The sequence below is a fragment of the Cheilinus undulatus genome, linkage group 12, assembly GCF_018320785.1.
Source record: "Cheilinus undulatus linkage group 12, ASM1832078v1, whole genome shotgun sequence".
NCBI classification, from domain to species: Eukaryota; Metazoa; Chordata; class Actinopteri; order Labriformes; family Labridae; genus Cheilinus; species Cheilinus undulatus.
In genome coordinates, this window is record NC_054876.1 from 12,825,542 (window position 1) to 12,849,797 (window position 24,256).

Below are 24,256 nucleotides of genomic sequence, written 5' to 3' on the forward strand. Positions count from 1 at the left end.
CTCACTGACGGCCAGAATAGTCCAATGTTTTGTTCTTAGCCATTCTTGGGTGTTTTTAGCTGGTGATTTTGGGTCATTATCCTGTTGGAGGATCCATGATCTGTGATTGAGACCAAGCTATTTCTGCCACTGGGCAGCACATTTTCACCCCTTAATAGTCTTGAGATTGTACTGTAACCTGCACAGATTCAAGACACCCTGTGCCAGATGCAGCAAAGCAGTCCACATATATTAACAAGCCTCCTCCACGCTTCACATTAGGAACAGTGTTCTTTTCTTTGTATGCTTCATTTTTGCATCTGTGAACATAGAGCTGATTTAACTCACCAAAAAGTTCCGGTTTTGTCTCATCTGTCTAAAGGACATTCTCCCAGATGCTTTGTGGCTTGTCAATATGTGCAGCTGTAGTCACAGGAACATCACGCTTCGTGGAGATGGTCTTATAGCCTTTATCTTTAACATGTTTTTCTGTATAATCTCCTGGGACAACTGTCTCCTTAGCTTTCTGTGGTCCATGTTCAGTGTGGTACACACCATAATACCAAACAGTACAGTGACTACTTTTCACACTTTAAATAGGCAGACTTCTATAATATTATGCCTTTTATGAGAATCAGAGTGAAGTCTTGTCTGATATCTTGCTTTAAATGTTTCCATTTATAGTAGTATATGTGTGTAAGGTTGGACAAAGATATGGATAACATTTTTTTTTTGCATTTAATGGTGAACTTCCCATACTCGCTCAAGCATAATTGCAATATTCAAACTACTTTCCAGCATATCACTGTGTGTATTTCCATGAGGAGAGCCTGATAGAGCTGGACTGGATCAATAAAACTCTCCTCACCTGAAGGCAACTGGTGAGACCACAGAGAGGAAATCGAAGGCAAACACTCACTCATGAATAATTTATCAAAACATTTTATTTTATCGAACAACAATACAATATGTCACAGAAAAATCACAGAGGGATTTAAGACAGATCTGGCTCAGGTTTCTATGTGAGTTCTTTTTAAAACAATAAGTGCAGCAGAAATCAAACAAGTCAAGAGAAAAAAGGAGCATTATTACATCCTTCAAATAATACTAATAATAATCATAAAAATAATGAGGACAAGACACAGAAAAACTGAAACCTAGACGTCATTAAAAGTCACATCCCTAAAAGTCTCTGCAAAAGTGTCAAGAATTACAACTACTGCTAATGCTCATCAGAAACCACTAATGCCTCACAAGATTATGAATTTCATACAATGGAAAAAACTTGTTAAAAGATCTCGTATTCATCTGTTACATACAGTACAAAGACATCGTTCCATTTCTGTTACCAGTAACTGTGTTGAAATGGTTCTAAGCACCAACCAGTGGGTTTGAGTTGTGTCACTGACTTCTGTTCATTCATCATCATATGCTGTTTCATGAGGGGGCATGGAGGCAAGGAGGGGGCTAGCACCATGAAAATTAAACCGCCCCCTGATTGCACCTCCCCTGTCCGCACATTATGACCATACTACATCTTTAAAATACCTTGTAGGCCCTTATCAAGTGAAGTACCCTTTGATATGCAATAAATATATAAGAAAACAACCATGTACAGTATAAATAGTGTCACAATTTACAATTTTCCTTTTTCTCTGTAATCCAAAAAACAGAAACTGACAACAAAAAGAGGTATAAAAGTGGGAACAAAAACTCCCATTGCAGTAATTTAAACTAGAGTAAAACTGGATATTTTCAGGGTGTTTTTATAATATAGCAACAACAAAAACAAGTGACAGAGGTGGACAAATTTTGACCATATACAAATTAGATTCTGACTGAGAACAAAACTACAGAAGTCTCCTAGTAAACCTGAAAACAGATACAGTATGTACAGTGAATGGTGTGCACAGACTGATGAGGGCAGGAGAAAGATCCTAAAGTCGTTATTACACGCTGAAGATCAAATTCAGTGATTAAGAGTGGGACTCATCTATGCATACTGTCCAAATAAGAGAAAATCTTTAAATATCTAGGAAAAAAAAAACGTTTTAAATTCACTTAAAAGACGAGCTGCTGTATACCAATATTTTACAGTCCAGTATCTAAAGATCAGTAGGCAATGATTTTATCAATTTCAACCTGGTGTTATAAGAAACATTCACAAAAAAATAATCTTAAATCCATCAGTTTGTTTTCTTCATTCCAACAGGATGCTATCACTGCTCGCAGACTAAAATGTATCTGGATTTCAACCAATAAGAACAACAAAACATGCTGTTTAAGTTACTGAGTATGTAGCTAACTCTAAAAACAAATTCATTTTATTGATGTCCAGTTGAGGTAATACTGCCAAAAAAAGTTTAAACAGGGAGTCACATCTTAGTTTGTTAGCTCCGTGCTTATATGTGATGGAAAGTTCCATTAACAGGCTAACAGTTTTAGCATTGTGGTCACAATAATTTTAACTTGACAAAAATACCCAGCAATTTTCATTAGATTGTTTTTCATTATGAAAGACAAAGACAGTGTCTTGGCTTCTCAGCAGTCTGTAATGCTACCGTTTTGATTTTGATTGATCTAAGACAAGAAAAGGTGATTTTGCTGATGACAGTTTAAACAAAATAAACATGTGACTAGATAACTGTACTTAATGACTATGCCAACCATTTCTTCTGGCATTAAATGTCTGAAACTGGGCATTTGCTTTAAAATCCTCTGTTTAAATGATATAAATAAAACAGTAAATACTTTGAGTCTCATGTTCTTGTGTTGAATTAAGGTTTTAGTGGTCTCCAGAAAATTTTCAGGTCCCAAATTGGGCGAAAGCGAACTAAAGTTTGTGATATTCATACCATACTGGCCTGATATTACGTGCCCGTCTAGCAATTCATGGCGTTCTTAAGCTTTGTGGAACTGGAAGAGAGCACACACAAAGCACTGCGCTCTAGTGCTGCACCATTAATGTGACTGCAGTCACGATTTAAGGCTGTGCAATTAGGTAATTGCATAAAAAGGCTGCAATTATTTTTGTATTTAGTACTTGAAAGGTTTAAGAATGCCTGCAGAGAGGCGTTTAAGTTTACAATAGTGCTACTAGTGCACATTGTAGAAAAATGAGAAACTTTAATTTTCAAGAAAATATTAAGCTTTTTTTTTTTTAAAGCAGTACTGTAAAAGCTTCAGTTTTGTATTTTCGTTTATGCAATATTGTCCAGTATAATCACAATACAGTCTACAGTTGCCATGATTTGCGTTGTGCAGTTCTGTATGGAGTTCACTCCTTTGGACGGGGCACAGTTTGGTAGTGGCTACATCACGTGTTTTGATGCTCTGATTGGCCCGTAAAGATGCGACAGACAGAACGTTCATCCACTCACCCTCCAAGGTTTTTCAAAGGCTCTGCCCTTTCCCAATTGCTGTCTATGAGTGGTTTACCAGATGGATGTGTGAAACACATCCATCTGACGTGCCAGGTTAGGCACGGAGTTGGTATCACCTTAACCCTCGTTTATGCTTCCGCTACCTTCACATGGGGAGCAAAACGTTGTGGGGTGGAAGTATCAAGGCTTTAAATGTCACTCTGTATTTCACAACATTTGCTTCCACTTCTTTTGTCATTTAGCAGTGGTTATTAATCACTAATCACTGAAATCACTTAGCTTTCAGATGTGCTATAGCCACCATCTGGCATAGTTCTGCATTACAACAAGGCGCTACAGAGAATGATGGAAAAATTAGTTTCTTAAAATGAGACAAAAGTCCCATTAAAACTTGAATTATTTCTATACATGAATGATAATTCAAATATTCAGAAGCTATGATCCATCCTTAATTCATAAAGCCTTGCAGGTACGTCAGTAAAACACAGGGACATTTGCTTAAGGAGGTGTCATCAAAGCCTAATAATACTGTAGTTAGGGCCCATTTATGCACAGCATCATGAATGAAAGTTGTATACAGGAGTGTCCAGGGCATGCATGCAAGTGTTGAATTTGAAGTGATAAACAGAGCTATCTTTTAGCTTGTTTAATTCAGACACGATAATGACATCAGACATTTCTATATCAGCTGCGGCCATCTTGTTTGTATGAAGAATGCCTAACACAAACTATGAGAGATAAACAGCTGTGATTGTCCTGACCTGAACTGTGTCTGATTGTAATCTGTCAGAACAGGATGGGGCCAGGTCAACTACGCCAGGGTAAATAAACATGCAGTTTTGAACGGCTAGCAGAGATTTGTCCACCAGAGAGCACTAACAACTCTCAGTTAACAATGTAAGTTTCGGCCATAAAGATCATCAAATTCAGAGCTCTGGCATAATAAAGCCGAAGGGTGGACTGTGTAGGCTCAATGTACCAGGGAAATGATTTCAAAGGGTTGTTCAAACATTATAAAATGATGCCTGGGCTGTCTCAGCTCATATTCTCTTTAACATGTTTGACAGTAAACACAGTAAGTCACAGCTCCTGGTAGCACACAGAGCTGATGCTGCTCAGGATGGATGTCTGGGGCAGAATGAAAACAGTGAGGTGCCAGTCAGTCTGGACATCTGTTCGGCCTCGCTGGCTTTTGCATTATAAGATTATGATTGTGTGTCTCTTTGGACGTATTACTTTTATCAGACTACCTGGCACTTCACCGACAGCACCAATCCTGCCCTCAAGTCTATGCACACCACATGTGTATATCATAAATTCATTCACAATGTACAATTATTTATTTTCATCTAGAAACCAGAACATAGCAACAAAAGAGGTATAAAACCGGGATTGTTTTCCCGTTGCAAAAATAAAAACGGCACCATGTCTGTTTTGTGGTGTATGAAAGAAACCACACGACAACGATTTAGCTGAACTGGTGAAAAAAACAAACAAAAACCAAATCCTCCATCTACAAAGTTGATTTCCAACTAAGAACGAAACCATATTAGTCCTCTAGTAAACCCGTATTTTAGAGATACTGAGCAAACTTTAGATTTTTCTTCTTTTTTTACATAAAACCTTATTTTTGTGTGATTTATCCTCTAATTACCTCTCCTCTAAATACTGTTTGCAAGGCCAATGTGGTGTACTTCTAGGCTGGTAAAACTTTTTAAGAATCTAAAGAGAATAAATAAAATCGGAATAGCACCTCGAAGAGTATACAGACAGGAATTACAAATGCCAGAGTTCACCTGAATACAGAACAGAAACTAAATATAATGCCAAAATGTGACAATCAGCTACTTCTCCTGTGAAGCCATTCCCCTGCTGGTACAACAGAATCACAGCAAATTTCATGGACATATAGAATAACTAGATTGGTGTAAAAAAGTTCTACTGAATTTGCATAAAAGTACCTGAATTAACACACAGAACCGGCTACTTGACGCTTTAGAATCACAGCAGTGTCCGTTTAACATACATAACCTGATTTTCAGTGCTAGCAGTGCTCACATTTTCTTTTTACACATCTGAAATGCTTTTCATGAGAAAGTACCAGTCTAGTCATTCTATTTCTAAGCACACGTCCAATCAGCAGCTGGTATGGGGAAGACAGTGAGCTAGAGTTGGATTGGCTGAGTATCCATACCTTATTGTGTGATGTAAACAATACTGAGTAAACGTGATTGGCTGATCCAGAGAGTGTTTTTTTCACTGATAGATTGCCTTGAAGACGACGCTTGTGCTGCCATTAGAGTTTTGGTTTTATGGCTGAAAGACGGCAGGGAGGAGTCGTCACTTTGAACAGGGAGCCGGAGCCTGAAGGGGGAGAGAGGAGGTGGAGACAGATGGACACTTAAGTATACAGCACATGGAGTTATGACAGGGAAGTGTTAGGAAATACTTTCAACAAATCTCCAGAAATATAAACTGTGTACCAAAAGAAACGATAAGGTTAGAAGGATAAGATCTGGCCAATCAGATCTCTTACTCATAGAGACATGTTTGAGCTGACTGGGCAGGATTCAGGACTGATAACACTTAAGTTTCTCATTTGATTTCTCATGGTAAATATATGAAAATAAATTATATGATCCCAACGATAGTTTATAGTCAAAGCACTGAGGCATACCTTCTTCACACCTAAGACATAAAATTATTCTTTCTTAAACGTACAGTGTGCAATATTTAGTAGCATTTAGTGGAACAAAATTGGTAAAACACCATGATTTTTACAAGTACGTTTCAATTTAGTGTTTAATCACCTGAATATAAATACCGATTTATTCTTATTTTCTTAAAATCAGACGAAGAACAAGGAAACAAATAGATAACAAGACACGAGTGTCAGACAGAATATTTACTTAATTTTCTTTTTTTTCCCTTGCTCTCTGAAGCTTGATAGCTCACAAATAAACATAGCTGCAGACAGTTTGGATGCAGACCATTCATTTCTGATGGCCACTCTGACGGACTGTTCACCAGAGACGTCATATATCTCAGAGGAGAAATACACGCTAAAACTTTTGGAATAAAATCAGATTAAACTTCTGTTTAGGGTTAGGGTAACAGTTAGGATACCAAAAGTTTAAAGTTAAAAAGCTGACCTTCAAAACAGATTACAAGATGTTTAATAAAGTAGATATGTTATCTATGTAGCTAAATTAGCTTTAGCTATGTTTGCTAAAGCTCTTATTGCAAAAGCTAACTTAACTCTAGATAACAGAGCTATGTAGCTAACGGTGCTAAAGCTAAGCTCACAAAGCACTGTGCTAAAGCTAACTTAGCTACATTGGCTTATGTAGTAACATTAATTACGTCACCAACATAGCTATGTTAGCTTTAGCTAAAGCTAATGAAGCTAAAGCAAGCCACCGCTCATGTAACTACTTCTGAAATGAGTCCCCATCAGTGTTAATTTTGTCAACTAAAACTATGACTAAACATGTTTGTCAACAGCCTTTTTTCCATGGCAAAAACTGGACTATGACTAAGCAAAAACAGATGCTTGATGACTAGAACTGACAAAAAGTAAGTTTTGTTTTTTTCAAGATGACTAAAACTAGTCTAAACCATAATTTGTTTTTTTTTTTCATTAAAAATCCAATGTATATATCTCAGATTTACCCATATACTGTGGGTAAATCTGTCAAAAACAATGCATCAGTAATTCTTTTGCCTCTCTCCTGTAGAAAGCAGGGACCCCAGGTTTGGCAGGTGCATAGAACACACTACCATAATTTGGTACCAGATTTAGACAAGAAAATAAATGCTTGGACTAAAAGTAAAGACTAACATGTAAGGGCTTTTTATGGACTAAAACTAGACTAAAATGTTTTGGAGATTTTGTCGACTAGTACTAGACTAAAACTACTAGCTGGTACTACTAGCACCACATGCCCATTTCTTCATTTTTACATGTGCAAGAGCACCCCTAAATTTCTTCTTGGGGGCTAATATGCCACCGGATTTTTTAAAGCCTGACAGACAGTTTGATAATGTCTTGCGAATATCTCAAAAAATATATACTTTACTGTGTTTCTACCATGTATCATACCTACAACACACATGTCAATGTGCACAGTGAAAGCCTTGGTTGAATGCGTAGATAAACAGCTTTGTGTGAGCATTATCCTGATCTCCTGTGGCAGGATAAGTGAGGTCAGGTAACCAAGAGACTGTCTGAGTATGCTGAACTCACTTTATAGTAAAGGCCTCCTGTTCTGCATGGACTGTTAAAAATAAATTGCCCTTTTGGATATATAAAGTAGTCTGAACCAAGCTGTAATACTGTCAAACTTTATATTTTAACATTAACTAAACAAATAAATAACTTTAAGACAGCAGTATAAGCTCTACATATGACCCCCAAAACAGCTTTCTGTATTTGCTTTTTAAAAACTAAAATATACCATATGAGAACTACTGATACATCCTGTTGAGATTTTGTGTACATATTCAACAGGTTTTTCATCAGCCATCGAGTGACACTGATATCTGTGTTTATTAACTACACATCATCTGAAGTTAAAAACGACATGAAAATCCCTTTGAAATGTGCCCTGGTTTCTGTAAATGTTCCACCACAGCATACTGTATATTCACTTTGCATTACTACTTTATCAGAGTTATGTTTTGACAGTTTGACAGCCGAAACCCGAGTGTGTTTGAAAAATCTCCCTCTGTAGTGCATTAAAGATTTCAAAGTCTGCTGCAGAAAACAAGTTAACAAAGAGGAATATGTTGATTTCATAAGGACTTCTTCAAGTAAATTCTACTCTATTATGGGGCTCAGTAAAATCTTACATCCCCTAAAAGGAAAGTTTTACTTTTTTATAAGCTTATTTGCCACTTCTATGGCTGCTGTAATCAACAAAAAAACAGTTTCAGTATTTCAAAGAAAGACTTGAAAAAAACTGATCTTCTAATGCAAACAGCATTTGATTAAAGCTTAAGAAAAAGCAACAGTAAATTTAACTCAGGCAGCAAATAATCACACAAAACTTTAAGTTTATGGATCACAAATTGCAAACAAACTTAAAGACTGAATTCCTGAAAAGATTATTTTGGTCTTTCGGCCTTTATTTTGATAGTACAGCTGAAGAAAGACAGGAAATATGGGGAGAGAGTGAGGAAAATATGCACCAACATCTGACACGACTGGGATTAGATCCTGCAACCAGTGTGTTATAGACTAAAGCCTCCATATATGGGTGCCTGCCTCACCAACTGAGCTAAAATGGTACCCCTAAATTTAAATTTTAAGGGGCTTATAAAGAACCACTGTGTTCCTAATAGGACAAAATTCTGGCTTAAATTGGACAGTTTCCTGTTGAAATGTTACATAGCAATTTCATTGAACATAATTATGGAAAAATGATGGGAATAAGCAAAATTGTCGTTCTTCTTTTCATTATTTGGTTGTATATGCTAAGTGAAATAAAGTCCAACTTTTTTCACAGAAGGAAAAAAAAAGCATCATTCTACAACGATCAGTTGGAGCATTATAACCACCTGCCAAAACAGGCCTGAGTCACTGAGGCACTATGTGCCCTGGCACCTTTCTGCCAGTGCCAGTATGATCTTTTTCAGTAATCTGAGCTGCAGCAGCTCCTCTGTTGTATCAAACAGGCATGTCCTTTGCTACCCACATACATCAGTGTTGGCTGCAGGTTCAACAGTTTTCAGGACTGCACTTGTGCTGAAGTACTGACCCATTCCTCACAATCTGATCCTTTTCAGATTTGCTCACATCTTCACTCTTCCCTGTTTCCTTGCACTAACAGGTGCCATTGTAACAACATAATTAGTACTAGTCTTTTTTAGCTAGCTATCAGTGCTCATAATGTTGTCATAATGTCGGTGTAGCGTCTCTTATGTGCCAGGACAAGCCCTGTGACCTTCATCAAAACAAAGTGGCTTTCTGGCATCACTGTATGAAAACAGGATTAAAACAGGGACTAACCAGTGTGAAGTTGTCGTAGGTCCTCATCAGCTCCTCTATCCGATACTGTTCCAGCACCACAACTCCTGCCAGCGATGGGCTCTTAGCCCGGGCACAGTCCTCACAGTGCACCACGTAGCTCTTCTTACTGCTGTTCTCACTGGTCACAAACAGCAGGTCAAACACCTCCACCTGTATGCACACAGTCGAAGATAAGGCTATGTCACATTACCAGGGCTGACAAAGTATTAATAGGGAATATATTGTGGACCTACAAATATGTAGTATAATTAACATATTGATGGTGCTAGATATAGATTTTTTAAAATGAATTCTAAAAATAAAGCGCTCTTAACAGGTTTTCCAGCCAATTTCACTCTCCATAACACTACTTCCCCTCTCCTTAGAGTGCCCTTATGATATGAATATGAAGGATGTCAGAAGTTAATTGGCCAAAGAAAAAGTTGACAGCAGGATTACAGAGAAGAACAGCAGGATGTCAGACAGCGGTGAAAAAATGTTGAAAGATGAAGTCTTATAAGAGGTGAAAGTGTCTATGAATTGCTATAATTAAGAACATAAACCCTCAACTTTAGTTTTTCAAGGCAGACTCTTTGGTTAATCGGATATCATGATGCAACACAATTACTACAACTGCTGGTTAGAACCAGGTAAACTGATTGGACAAGAGATATTCCATGAAGTGATGATACAGGAAAAACACAATTGGTATCACTTCTCCTCAGCCGTGAGTTCTGAATACTTTTAATTTACATATAGAGCTGCTGATTTTTCTCATTATTTAGCAATCTCATGACTCTTAATTCTACCACTCTGATTTCACTGGTTTCATACTAATGTCCATGTTTTTACATATAAGTAAATGTTCATACTATAAAGTAGCAGCTTTTGGGTAGACACTAACAGAGTAGCATTTATCTTATCTAGCCTTGCTACTCCCAGTTCTGTTCAGAAGCAACTGTCTTAAGACTTTAGTGTCTTTTCCTCCAGAAAAAAAGTCACGTCTATTAACTTCTAGCATCCAGTTACTCAGACTGTTGCCATTGCAGCCACCAGAAGTCAAAAGACAATCAGAAGTAGGAGCCCTGTGTTTTATTGAGCATGAAACGTGAATATGGGTTGATTGGCAACAGTCAAGTTTCATCTAAACTGTGGAACTTGTAGAGTTGGTGAAGTTAAAAATAATCTGTTTCCTTTTCACTACTGCTTGGTCCTATATAATTGATAAAAACAATATTACACTTGAGTTCATGATGTACTGAAAATCAGCACTGCTATGAGAACTTGCAGCCTTGTGCTGAATGACAAAGTTGATATTCATTACAACATCACACCTCATGTAAAAATGCTTTAATCATTGTGTTGCAATACATCATTTATCAAGGATCTGTTTTATGTTAATAGTATTGCTATTGTTGGCTATGTATCCTATCCTATTGTTTCACTTTGTATTGCACTGTATGTATCATATCAATTCATATTGTATCCTATGCTATTATATCACATTGTATCGTATCCTACTGTTTATTGAATTATATTGTTTCATGTCATACTGTTTGTTTTATCCTCAGACATATTCTTGTGAGCGAATAAACCAGTAAGAAAAATACCTGATTGAAACTATAAAATTAATGCACATACCATATGTCATGCAATATTTCCCTTGCCCTTCATATGGGATCATTTTTCAGTAAATTGGCCCTCATTCCAAACTTACTGACTAGCCCTGTTGTATAGTATAGTATCATAATTTTTCATATTGTATTATATTGTAGCGTGTCATATAATTTCATTTCATTTCACACTGCATCATATTGTATACAATCATATCTTTTGCTCTGTATACTGTCCTGTCCTGTCCTGTCCTGTCCTGTCCTATCCTCTCCTATCCTATCCTATCCCATCCCATCCCATCTATTCGATCCTATCCTTTCCTGTCCTGTCCTGTCCTATCGTCTCATACAATTTTATGTCCTTACCCTCTCTATCCCATCTCTATCCATAACCAAATCCACAGAAGCTACCTTTAGTGGCTAGACAGATGGAAGAATAACTCACATCACACTCGTTGCAGTAGTACGCCGGCTCGTCCTTCACACGACTCTGGTAACAGATCTTCTTCCCCGCAGCCACCAGCTGGTCTCTGAGAATCTGGATGTGCTTGATGGACTGAATCAGGCAGTGTCTAAAGGAGACAGATGAGCAGATTGTGACGAACATAAAACAAACACCCCCTCGCACACATGCCGATATGCACTTGGAGACACCTTACTTGATCATCTTGAAGGTATCCTCATCATTTATCTTGATGGTGCGAGCCACATTCCAGGAGACGTGGATCATGGGAACAATTGATTTAACCTTTTTCACCTCGTTCCACTCAAAGCGCTCCAGGGCGAGCTGATACTGGTACGCTGGGAGAGAAAATACACAAACAGAGGTGAAGCTGAAGAGTAGGCAGCATATTAAACTGTATATTTACCCTATAATATGAGACAAAGAACACCTGAGGATTAGTGTTAAACAGATATTTGTCTCTTTTTCTTCTGTCCTCATTTTCACTCACAGTTGAGTGGTCCCACATTCCAGGCGATATTGTTGCACCAGCCCACAGCCTGTACCCAGTGAACGGTCCCAGCATTTATCCACACCAGGTCTCCTGGTCTCTGAATGAAGCGGTACACAGGGATGTTGGCGCTGTAAAGGTCTTCCAGAACCGGCCACCAGGACCCTGTGAGGTAGTCCACTCCATGCCTGAGGGAAACAATGAGCAACAGTGTCATTCAGCGCTTACATAGACTTATGACTTCATCTAATGCTGCATCTAAAAGTTTGTTCACTCACTTCTCACAGAATTTGTTGATGGCCTCCCAGTAGTGCTCGTGCACAGCAAACCACTCACAGTCACCGGGTCCAATGTTGATGTTAACTGAGCAGAAGTTGTTGTTCTCCTGATGACCTGATGAGAAATAAACACATGAATTCAAAACTGTTTCATCTGAACTATTAAAAATCAAATAGTCTTCATACTGAAGACAATGTGGTGCTGATGTGCAAGAGCACAAAGGATACGTTTTTTTTTTTTTTTATTTTAATCAAACTGAACTTTTCATTTAACTCTTTGAGATGATCCATGTTCCTCATTTTAGTGCAGGATCTGGATGTTTTTCAAATTGAGATAAAGTATAAAAATAGCCTGAAATTATACTTGTAATTTTGCTGGTATGTTCTCAAAACAGACGATAGGCCAAAAACTTTATTTGTTCATTTTTTCACTTCACTAGACAAATAAAGATTCACTAATTTGATTCAAATCATCAACTAATTGAATACTAAATGTTCAGGGAGTTGTGAGTGAAAATGCCTGGCAGCTTCTAGTGAGGGGTCTGTTTGCAGGTATAAACTATGCATTCGTAATGCTTCATGGTGTCGTTGGACACACACTGACCTGGCGTGCGGCTGCCTGGCACCTTCATGTACAGCTGGACCGTGTTCATGCCAAGGATGGTGTGGCCAACGTGACTCAACATGTTGTTACTGGACTCCACACGCATGAAGGCTGGCAGCTTCAGAAGCTCCTGTAACTGAGGCTTCCACCTTAAAGAAATCAGAAACCACAGTGAGCTCACACAGGTTTAAACTGGACATGTAGTTACCTGGGCCACAGCTGCCAGGAGCAATAATGTCTACCTGGCTGCCATCTTTGAGAGGGGTGGATGCAGTTCAAAATGAACTTTCCGTCTATGACAGTGGGAGGTCTATCCACAGTTACATTATTCAAACCTCACTAAAATGTGAATCAGTGATCAAGCTGTTTTGTAACAACCATCCAACATGCATAACAATAATGTTTATGAGAAAGGGAGAGTGCATTACAATACTGGTACAGGACTAAATGGTGTAAATAAACCAGATTATAGCCGATGGCTGATTTCCATCTGTTGTCCCTAGCAGATGTTGCTTAAAAAAAACAGATACAAACATGTGCAAAAGGGCAAATTACATATTTATGATGTAGGATGTTTGTTTAGTTAAAACAAAGCAGGTTTTTAATCCAACATGCTTCATATTATATAACATTACTGTGTTTCTCTAGAGACTACAGTAATCCTATGAGGCATACTGTGATTCTCCATAAACAACACATTTGTATTGTGATGGCCAGTATATTCAGCTGCTATATAAGCTATTTCACAATGTTTGTATACATATAATGTTCATTTTACAAAATTAGGATGCTAAAGTGTTTCTACAGGATAAACTAAGCTGATATGGAACACTTCACAGTTACATGCATCTGTGACATAAATTATGTTTTGTGTGATTCTGAAAAAAACCCTGTCTTTATCTGTGGAAAACGAGCCCGTTTTGCACACTTCCATATGTTTATAACAGCCTTTCCGATAGTCTTATTTGTTTTACAAATATTAATATTTAATGGAGCAGTGGTTCACAATCTTTTCTCCTTAGCCCCCCCATCCCCCCACCCCCAACTCATATCTAAGAAAAGCTAAGCTCCCCAGGACCCACTTGGAAAGGGTACACATTAATTTAAATGGATTTCATTGACAGAATCCAAACATAACAGGCCTTTCTACACTTGTTCTTGACAAAAGATTTATGTATAAACTATCCATTACTACGATGGTGTATTAGGGCCACTCTAGACAAAATAAAGAGGATCTGTTAATTTTCAAGAAAAACTCACAATTCTCAAATTTTAAAACGTTGTTAATCCAATAAAAAAGATATTTGACTTTGAAAGTTGTAAATGTATGTGAACCAAAACTCAGAATTTTTGAGATGATTAAGTTGAAGTTCAACCACTCTTTTCAGTTTGGTTTCTTGTAATTTTTTGACTTTACACAGATGTGCATATCCGATTCTAAAACTTTATTTTTTTCTCAATATTCACTGTATTTTCTATATTTTCATCTTTTAGGTTGGCTCTTACACCCTGTTGTACATTATGTTTCTAATCATGATTTGAAAAAAAAATTCCAAGACACTAGTTGGATCTCCAACTCATAGGAACTAGAAGGTGATCAACTCTGGTGCGATTTCATTCTCAGCTTTAACACCCAACATAAAAGAAGCACAGCATATGTATGCATATCTATAGCAAGGTAATTTTAAGTAAGTGGAGTTAACCAACATAAGCTTACCTTTTAGGGTCAGAGAGATCAATATTGGTCCCAAATTTAATGATCTTTCCTCCTGAGCTGAAAGTGGAGATGAAGTATGTGTTTAGTGTTGTTCTGATTTCAAAAGTGAAGTTTCTTTAAACAAATGAATCTTTTTGTTCGTTTACCTGGATGTGCTGGTGGCATGACCAGAATTGGTTTTATTGGGGGTGGACAGACCAGCTTTGTTGGTGGCTGATGAATCTGAGGGCTTGGTCTGTTCTCCTTCCTCTTCATTCTCACTCTCCTTCTCCTCCTGTAACACATCTACATGAGCTTAGCTGAAAGAGCTGGTAAACATGTAAAAATAGACGCAGACTAACTATAAGAAGTGCGCTTTATTTAGTTTGGTTTCTTTTTTCCTCAGAAAACTGTTAAAATTTTAGGTTAATTTGCTGTCTGTAGAGAAAGGAAGACATCTTTATTTCATGTAATGTCTTAAGGAAACATGATGCTGAAGGGAAAATAAACTTTCTTTTTACACTCATTTTGTTTCATCACTTACAAGCCCCTTGAGAGTGAGCTGTTTGCTCGAATCTTACAGAAATTAGATCCAGTATCAGTTCGGATGAAGGTTACAATATTAGATAGTGTAGGAGGAAGTGTAAGACCATTTGTATACAGTGCATGCTTGCCATGAATGAAAATGTCTACCTGTAGGCTCTCCTGAAAGCTGGAGGCCTGGTACTGGGCATATTTGGCAATGGTGGTGTGTGAGCGGCTGCTTTCACAGGGCCAGGTCTGCAATGAACCACTGTGATCCCAGTTCTCATCTGCTGGCTGCTGAACCTGAGTCCTCACTTCCACCGCATGCTCAGCATTGGCCTCCACCAGAGATTTGGTGGAGAACAGACCAAGGTCTGAGACAAAGAAAACAGAGATAACATTACAAATTAAAGGGGACATATTTTGCCATTTTAAAACAAGTTTATATTGGTCTCAGAGGTTCCCAAAACATGTCTGTGAGGTCTGTTGCTGAAAAAACACTCCAGTATTGGAATTTTGCATGTCTAAAAACCCTTCTGTTTCAGCCCTGCTCAGAACAAGCTGTTTCTGTGTCTGTGGCTTTAAATGTTACTGAGCTGTCTGACCCTGCCCCTGATCACGCCCCTCTCCGGAAATGGATGTGTGCTGAATGGATGTGGCTCTCCTGATCCTCCTCTCAAGATCAGGAGAGGAGGGAGGAACTTTCTTCCAAACGGGGAGGGCCAACCAAACCTGGGGGCAGGGGTAACTCCCCATATGACATCATGAGGATCATGAACAGCTTGATTTAGCACACATCTTCTGAAAGGTAGAAAAGGGGAGGGGGCTGGTACTTGAGGGGATTGTGGACAAGCCTGGGGCACATATTTTTGTTAGAAAAGCCTGAAAAAAGTGATTTTTGCATAATATGTCCCCTTTAATCCCTAACAGCACTCAGGATATTTACTACTCATAAATACTCGTATTGGTTTTGTCATCGTAATATACTATTTCTTGACTTCTGGTTCATTATATTTATTATTATGTATGATACAGACAAAAGAGAGTGGGTACTGAAACAATGAGAGTTTGTCTCTGCTGGATAATGTTAAGGACATACTGACATATACAAGTACATTCAAGTAACACCAGCCCAACCTTCATTATTGTTAAAGTTCATGCTGGGCTTCTGAATAAGGATAATAAAGAGTGTATGGTGCTGCTTTCTTGGCAGAGTGGCAATAAGGACTTTTCAAGACATCGCATCTCCCTCAAAGGGATTCTGCTTCATCACAGAGCTGAGCTCAAGGCCAGCCTTTATATATTTTATTATAGAAATAACTCAAAATATCCATTTTCTAAAACACTACATGTATAAATCTACAACATTAAAAAGTAACCCCACAGCTTTACTAAATTGTGTACTTATATCAGTGTAATATATGCCTCCTCTTCTTCTCCTCTCTCTGTCCCTGTATGATCATTTTCACAAACAAAACGACCATAATTAATGGCAATGTGCTACTAATCACCAAAAACTCATTTAGGCTGAATGGATTTTTATAAGTTCTGTTGGGCTAAGTAGAGTTAATGGACTGAGGCAAATTAGCTGAGATGAGTGTGGTGTATAAACTTACTAAGGCGGAGGGAGCCAGCGAGGCCTCTGATGACAGTAACAGCATTTTTGGGATCAGTGCAGAACTGAAGCAGAACTGGAGAGAAAGCATCCCTCTTACTCTCCAACTGAGGAAAAACAAAAGGTAATTAGGAACATATGAATGCACCAAGTCTAAATAAAGGTTGATGTTGAAAACACATGACATAATGATGGTGGATGCCTTAAAACAATGGATGACAAAGCAGCTTTCTTTTAAAATACATCACATGATCCAAGGAATAATTTATGTGATTTTATGGTGCTTGAGCTCAGGGTGATTAAGGTTGCATCTTTATAACAGTACATCAAAGAGTACAATCTAGACCTACGCTCTTTGTAAAAGTGTCCTGAGATAACTTTGGTTATGAATTGGCGCTATAAAAACAAAGACTGCTGGATTGGAAGTAACAGACAAAAAACACTAGAGAAACAATGCTAACGCTAGAAGCTCCACTGGGCTGTTCTCAGGCTGGTGGTGCGGTTAGCTTAATGGCATCAACATGCTAACATGCTCACAGTGACAATTCTGATTACATACACTGTACATTTAGTGTTTTTTTAATGCTAAAAAATTTCTAATCAAGTGGCTGAACTGGGACCAACATTTTAGCTAAATGCTAATGTCAGCATGCTCCAAATAGCAATGGGGATTTTTATCATGTTTTTGCAATGTTTTAGTTTGGCAGTCATGACTGCCACACATTTTAATTCAGTCTAAAAACAAAGTGCAGCTGTATGGGGGCCACCATAGCTTAAACTGAATGCTAACTTTAGCATGATAACATGGTCACTATGGCATGCTAATGCTATATATTATTTATTAAGCTGTTTGTTAACAACTCAGTTAAAGTAAAGAATGTTATAGCACATTATTCCTATTATTCCTACATTAGTGGGGTTTTGGTGGAAGAAAAAACTAAATTATGTGTGTTTCAATCCATGACTGTTATCTACATATTAGGAGTTAGCTGGTCCAACAGTAGGCTGCAGAATAAGGGCGCTCAACCCATGTTGCATTATAGTTGATAAACTATGTATTGGAACCTAGTGAAGAGATGAAAATTGGAGAAAATTATGTGAACAAAAGTGGGAAAGTTTTGATCCACTTGCTACTATATGCACGTACATCTACGTCCTTGGAGGGAATATTATTTATTTTTGCTTTTATGCTGATGACACAGTTATCTGTTGCTGTGCACCTCCGCCTGCACAAGCTTTTACAAATCTCCAGCATGCTTTTGATTTAGCCAGCTGCTATTTGTTCTAACTGCAGATGAAACTAAACTCATGTTCTTTACATCTTCAAGAGTAAGGTGTCCTCTTTTAAATATCCAGGGTTTTACTTGTTGAAAGCTTGTTGTTTAAAGAGCACATTCAGTATGTTGCTAAAAAGCTGAAGGTTTTGCTTGGTGTTTGATACAGACACGAGTCCTGTTTCTTTTTCTATGTTAGAAAGACTATTTGAGTCTACTTTTTTACCTGTTCATCATTATGGTGATGTTCTGTACATGAATGCCTCGGCTCAGAGTCTTCACATGTTGCACAGTGTTGACCATGAAGCTTTGAGATTGATCACAAACTGTGGATTTCTTGCTCACAATAGTAATTTATACTTTTTAAGTTGCATTTATACTATTTAAGTTTGATGGACTTCTTTGAGTACAAGTCACCATTCTCTGCAAAATTCCAGATTATATTTCCTCTTTTCAATCCTGAAGGATGGGTTACACAACCTGCGCCCATTAAACTTTGTGCAGTTTGTTGTTCCCAGAGTCCAAACCAAGTTGGTAAAGAAGGCTTTAGGTTTTCATCACCTTTTGCTTGGAACAAGCTGCAGACTGAAATTAAACTTAGAGCCTATGGTGACGCAGAATGTTTTAAATCCCTAGCAAAGACTTCTGAATCCAAACTTTCTAAATGCCAGTGTTTTAAGTTTTTATTGTTTGATCATTTCATTTGTACCGTACGAGTTTGAGTGTATTGGTCGATGAAAGTGTGGGTTGCTGCCATGCTTGACCAGGTCTCCCTTGAAAAAGAGATCTCTGATCTCAATAACCTGGCTATTAAAGTTAAATTTAAAAAAAATGATGTACAGTCATGTGATGACAACATACACTGAGTGGTCAGGATCACACCATTGCGTAGTCTGACCAGCCTTAATGTAGGCCTACTAATTTATGTTGACACAATTTTAAGTGCAATGCTTGTGTAATATTGACCAGATTTCATGCTAGTATGCAAAGAATCCCCTATAAACATAGTGGCCAGTGAAAATGCTATTAGTTCATTGTTGGTTTTATTCTACTATTAGGTAGCATAGGTTTTAGATATTTTATCATAAACCAAAGTACTAATTTATTTGCAATTTTGGCAGTAAATGAAAAAAGGTCATCAACAGTGTGATATGAACACACAAAGTAAAAGAAGGCATTTTAGTTACAAAGGGGTAGAACGACCAAAACCTAAAACCAAAATGTTAGTATAAGTGTAACAGCTTTGATGTGATAATTCACGCATACTCACATAGATGCTTGGTGTAGGAGGATTTAGCTTCTCTCTGGGAATAGGGGTCGCAATGCCGATGTCAGGCTTCACAGAGAGGGTGGGAAGCAGGTAGGACTCCTTAAATTTCCCCTTAACCATCACCCCTCTTTAAAAAGGAGGCAAAAATGGACAAAATCATTTAAGATAAGTAAAAAAGGACGCCCTCTGTAAATGTCTTTCTAAACTCTTCAAACTTCATGCCCATACAACTAGAACTCACTTGCATGCTCTTATCACTTCAGCTGCCGTGTTTTCAATGCTGATCTTGGACAGTGGGATTCTTTTCATCTCCAGCTCTGATATGTTGAATGTTTGTCTTCCAGCACTCTCCAGTTTGATCAGAAGGATCCTTAATTCCTTACACAAGCCCATGGACAATGCTTTTAGCTTCAGGGGATCGACTGGTGCCATGGAGGAGGGAGGTGGACTTGCTGGTGTGGACTTAGATGTTTTGATTGTTACAGTTGACGCTGAGCTTGGCATCTTATTTTCATCTGCAGCTGCTGCTGATGTCTCATTTTCCAACCCGACCTCTTCCTTCTTCTCCGTTGTTATCTTTCCCTTTGAATCACCATTGCCCCCTTTTTTGCCCTTGCCATGCCTGGTTCGATTTTCCTGAGGAGTCTGGCTTTTCGTTCTGTCTTTAAGAGATCTGGGTGAGTTCCTGGAGATGACAAGATATGAGGATGACACGTTCTGTCCCTTAGCTCTCCTTTTTGAATTGGCTTTGTTTTTAGGACAGATGACACTGCTCTCTTCTGTCTTGATCTTGATTTTGATCTCCCCTTCTCTTCCCTCATCCTTGCATTTTCGTTTTCTTTTTCTTTCTGTATTCTTATGATCTGTCTCTTTGCCGTTCCCTCTGTCTTCCTTGGTGGTGACAGTGATGAGGCTGGTAAAGGAGGCTGTATGCGTAGCGGTCAGTCTCAGCTTTGCACTCAGAGATCCATCCAATAGGGGTGACTCTGTCCTCTCAGTGACAATTTCCGTCTTCTTATCCTCTTGTTTTTCTTTTACATCATTCACCGTTTGCTCCTGCTTCTTCTGCAGCTCCACTTCCTTGACAGACTCCTTTGAATCCGTCGTTGAACAGTTGGATTTTAAAAGAGTATCTGAGGTAGTGTGAGTTGGTGATTGCTTACCAGGTTCGGAGGTCGCTAAGGGATCTACTTTGGGGAAGAAATCCTGTTGCTCATGAGTCTCTGCCTCTAGTGCAAGAGAAGACGAGTACTTCACTCCTCTAGTGATGCTAGCAGGAAGGCCCCCAAATGGGCCGCCTCTACAGGTGACCTTTTGGCCTCCAAGAAAGTTGGCAAGGCTCTTAAAAACGTCATCCAAGCCTGTTTTATAGTGGCGGAGCTCATTTTGTAGAGACACTGAATTTTCCCCACTGTTATCCACCTCTTCCTTCTTTACTTCCTTGGCAGTTTGTTCAGTCGCACATGGTAGGTCCTGGATCTCTGGCAACTGGATCTCTGGCATAGCATCCTGTGTGTTATTGACCACTGTATCATCACTTGACACCCTGTGAGTATCGTCAGTGCTCTCAGTGTGGACAGGAGGAGGGGAATAGCACTGGGTTGGGCTTGGCTGGAGAACAGGTCTACTTATCACTCCCTTTTCCAACTCCTCCTCTTCATCTCCTAGATCTGATACAGGAGATCCCTGCCAGCTGAGGACAGGAGGAGTATTTGCAAGGTTGTCGCCCAATTCCTGCAAGCTTCCCATCACAGCAACAGGCTGTAGGTCTGGGGCATTGAGAACTCCATGCACATCATCTTTGCCAAGGACAGGCTTCTCTAAGCTGACAGAACAAGCTGTAGTGAGAGGTTCTAAGGCTTTGAATAAAAGAGAGGGGAGAGTATCGTCTGGTTTTGGTCCAACTTCCGATTGAGATGAAACGATGCTTGGCCTCTTGCTGGTCTTGTTGTCGCTGGTGTTCCTGCAAGGCAGTTTTTCCTTGGCAGGAAGTTTTGGGGAACTGCTGTTCTTTTTGGGAACTTTGTGATTGTGAGATTCAGAGGATGGCTGTGGAGAGGTTTTTATGGATGGCCTGTGTGTCTTCTCTCGTTCACTTCTCTCCCTGTGCTTGTGTTTGGCTGCTAACTGGCCTTGCTTCTCTGGTGACAGAACTGTAGTCTCTGTTTTACTTAATTTGGCCTCACTCGAAGGGTTTGAAGCTGTAATGGAAGTGAACATCTCCTTTTCTTTCACTTTAGTTTTCAAGCCCAACTTTCTTTCCCTCTTTGCTGCTCTATCCCTTTTCTTTTTTCTCTCAGCCAACCTTTTCTCCTCCTTTTTCTTCCGCCTTTTTGTTTCCTCATCCTTTCTGTTTGTCTTTTGACCCTCTTCCTTTCTCTTCTTCTTCAGCGGCTTGTCACTCTTAATTCGTTCTTCCAACTCCATCTCAGGCTTGTTTGCTTTTGATCTTCCGTGCGAGGTGTGTCGTGAGCAAGAGGACTTTCTATTTTTGACCTCTGAGAGCCTGGATTTTAGACCAGTGTGAGATGTAGGAGATGTGGAAGATGTTGAGCCAAGTCTTGGGGAGTGATTGGGGCTCCCCTGTAGTTTCTGCTGTCCTCTGAGGCCAGGACTGCACTGGCGAGTAATTGATGGCTCTTTTCTGCCACTGGTGACCATGTATGTTGATGGACTGGAAGGAGAACGTGGACTGCTGGCAGTACAACCTTCATTTTGAGGACTACAGAGGAGGGATGAGTACGATGGAGAGTCTGATCCAGAGGACTTGAAGAGGGTTGGGTCCCTTGAAGCGCCCCTTTGATGAATGCGCTGTGATTCCTGTAGAGAAGGCAGCACATCTCAGAAATCTGAAAAACATTTTCATAGACTCAAGCTATTGCTGATGCTGAAAACTGAGTAAAAATGAATTCTCACTGTGCTTTGTTTGTGATGATGGTTCCATGACTCCTTTTCCTCATTAGTGCGTAGCGGCAGGTTGTGCTGTTGGGCTCTGGCGTGGCCTGTGTGCCGTTGATACTGGTAATGATGGTTTTGGTGGCTGTAAGGCACACGGGTGTGGTCTGCTGGTGAAGACGAGATTTTGCGGTCCACTTTCCCCCTACTTGCATGATGTGATGGTCTGCTGCTCTGGTTCAGCACTGCTGGGTTACTGTTACTAGAGCCATGTCCTTCCGCACGCAGTTTAGAGGTTTCCTACAAGTTCAAACAATAGAGGTCAATATACACAGTTTGCTTAGTTTTAACCCTTAATGGGCCAAGAAACTTGGGTCAACTTCCTTCGTGGGCTCTCACTGACTCTCTGTGATACAGTAGAACCAGAAAGATTTTTGTCAGCCAATCAGTGAAGGTCAGTCAACATGACAGCATCTGACCAATCAGCAATAGCCCAGAGCATTTCAAACTTCCAGACTCCTCCAATAATAACTAACCATGAGAGATGGATGAAACTTACACATTACAAGTTGAATAGTAGCACTGCATGTCATGATTGGATTACTGAAATTTTAGAGTAACTATATTTGGTCATATGCCTGCTTAGGGGTGTAAAATGGTGTTTGTATTAAGACGTATGGCCAACTCATCTGCTAACCATGGTAAGGGGATTTTTCTTGACCAATAAGTCATAATAATGTAGGATAATACTTCTCTATTGTTATTTAGATGTTGCAACCAGTTTGTAAAAAATTAAAGAGAGATCAAGTGGTAAAATTGACTAATTTATAGGTATTTTCAAGCTATAAATAATAATATAGGTGTGATGTTTTTGTCAGTTTTATAACTTTATAACCATATTATTATAATTTTTGGTTTATATCAGTTTTTAGTTTCACTATTGCTGCTTAAATTCATTCAGACAATTAATATTTGTGATGTTTTTTATATTTTCTGGTGGAATTATGGAAAATATATGGTATAAATAGTGAAATATATGTGGTTTTACAACAAAATACCAGTTTTATTAAACTGAAATGACATACATCAATTCTTATTTCGTTGTGACTCTCATCACTGTTAAAATTCACATTAGTTGTTCAATATTAGCGATTATTTTAGATTTCTAGTGGGAATTCTGAACTAAAACTCGTGGTTCCACCATCACTTACACCGTATTCTGAAGCCAGTCATGTCTAACCTTACAAAGAGGTCAGAATCTAAAGGCAACCTCAACCATGTCTTATAAAATACATATTTCTATTTAAATAAAATTTCTACGTCCAAGTACTCATTAGAGTCTATATGTGTTTATTTTTCAATATTAGCATCTTGATATGCATACATTTAAGAAAAAAATGTTTTTTTTTTCTAACATAAACAAGCAGGAACCATGTATGGTCATTTTATGGACCTTGATTTTCTCCATAGTAATGAAAAAAAATGTGGTTAAATTAAAAAAAAAAAAAAAAAAAAAAAAAAGGATGTCCATGAATAATATTCTAGGGTTTAAATTCTAAATTTCCAAGTGTTTCATCAAGGGCCCTTTTAAGGGTTAAATATCATTAAGTAGTTCTGCGAGCTCACCTGTTGCTGTGTAGTTGAGGTCCTGTGGTCGGAGTGGTGGAGAGAACCAGCCCTGTCATGAAGAGGCTTCCAGTCATCTTGGTTGGAGCGATGCTGGCGAGTTGGTGAGGGGGCATGGGCGACTAAAGGTAAATGCCTTAATCCTTGATGAGATGACTACACAGAGAAGTATACACTCTGTCATTTAAGATGAGATTTTACTGATAAATGAAAGAAAAAATGTTTGATGTGCTTAGCCAAGAATCCCCACCTGATCAGGGCCAGAGTCTCTTCTCCTCTTGGCAGGACACTCTTCCCTGGGGGATGTCGGGTGCTGTGGAGGTGGACTGTGCTGGTGCAGTTGGTCTCGTCGCTGGTGTTGGACCGGCCGTTTCCAGGCTTCTGGTCTGTTGTTTACCATTCTGTTTGGAAAGCTCCTGCGGCTGTCTGATGAGGCCCATCTCTCTGGCGGGGACTGGAGTTCTCTGTGGTTGCGATGCAGGCGAGGACCTCCATGCTAATAGTCAAAATTTAAAAAATTAATGACCAAAATAAT

At 38.9% G+C, this 24,256-nt stretch overlaps 1 protein-coding gene across 1 annotated transcript in view; it reads right to left on the reverse strand.

Annotated features, from left to right (window-relative positions):
• Window positions 1-988: 988 nt before the first annotated feature.
• Window positions 989-24,256, reverse strand: part of kdm6bb (lysine (K)-specific demethylase 6B, b) — a 38,182-nt gene continuing 14,914 nt past the window's right edge. Inside the window, exons 7-22 of the mRNA XM_041802074.1 lie at window positions 23,972-24,217; window positions 23,722-23,877; window positions 22,117-22,395; window positions 19,442-22,020; window positions 19,201-19,327; window positions 16,658-16,763; window positions 15,210-15,415; window positions 14,684-14,811; window positions 14,538-14,594; window positions 12,821-12,969; window positions 12,217-12,331; window positions 11,939-12,126; window positions 11,645-11,786; window positions 11,431-11,557; window positions 9,373-9,543; window positions 989-5,726 (exon numbers count right to left, since the gene is read on the reverse strand). Of these exons, the coding sequence (XP_041658008.1) occupies window positions 5,703-5,726; window positions 9,373-9,543; window positions 11,431-11,557; window positions 11,645-11,786; window positions 11,939-12,126; window positions 12,217-12,331; window positions 12,821-12,969; window positions 14,538-14,594; window positions 14,684-14,811; window positions 15,210-15,415; window positions 16,658-16,763; window positions 19,201-19,327; window positions 19,442-22,020; window positions 22,117-22,395; window positions 23,722-23,877; window positions 23,972-24,217 (4,800 nt within the window). The 3' untranslated portion in view covers window positions 989-5,702. The remainder of the gene's footprint in view (window positions 5,727-9,372; window positions 9,544-11,430; window positions 11,558-11,644; window positions 11,787-11,938; window positions 12,127-12,216; window positions 12,332-12,820; window positions 12,970-14,537; window positions 14,595-14,683; window positions 14,812-15,209; window positions 15,416-16,657; window positions 16,764-19,200; window positions 19,328-19,441; window positions 22,021-22,116; window positions 22,396-23,721; window positions 23,878-23,971; window positions 24,218-24,256) is intronic.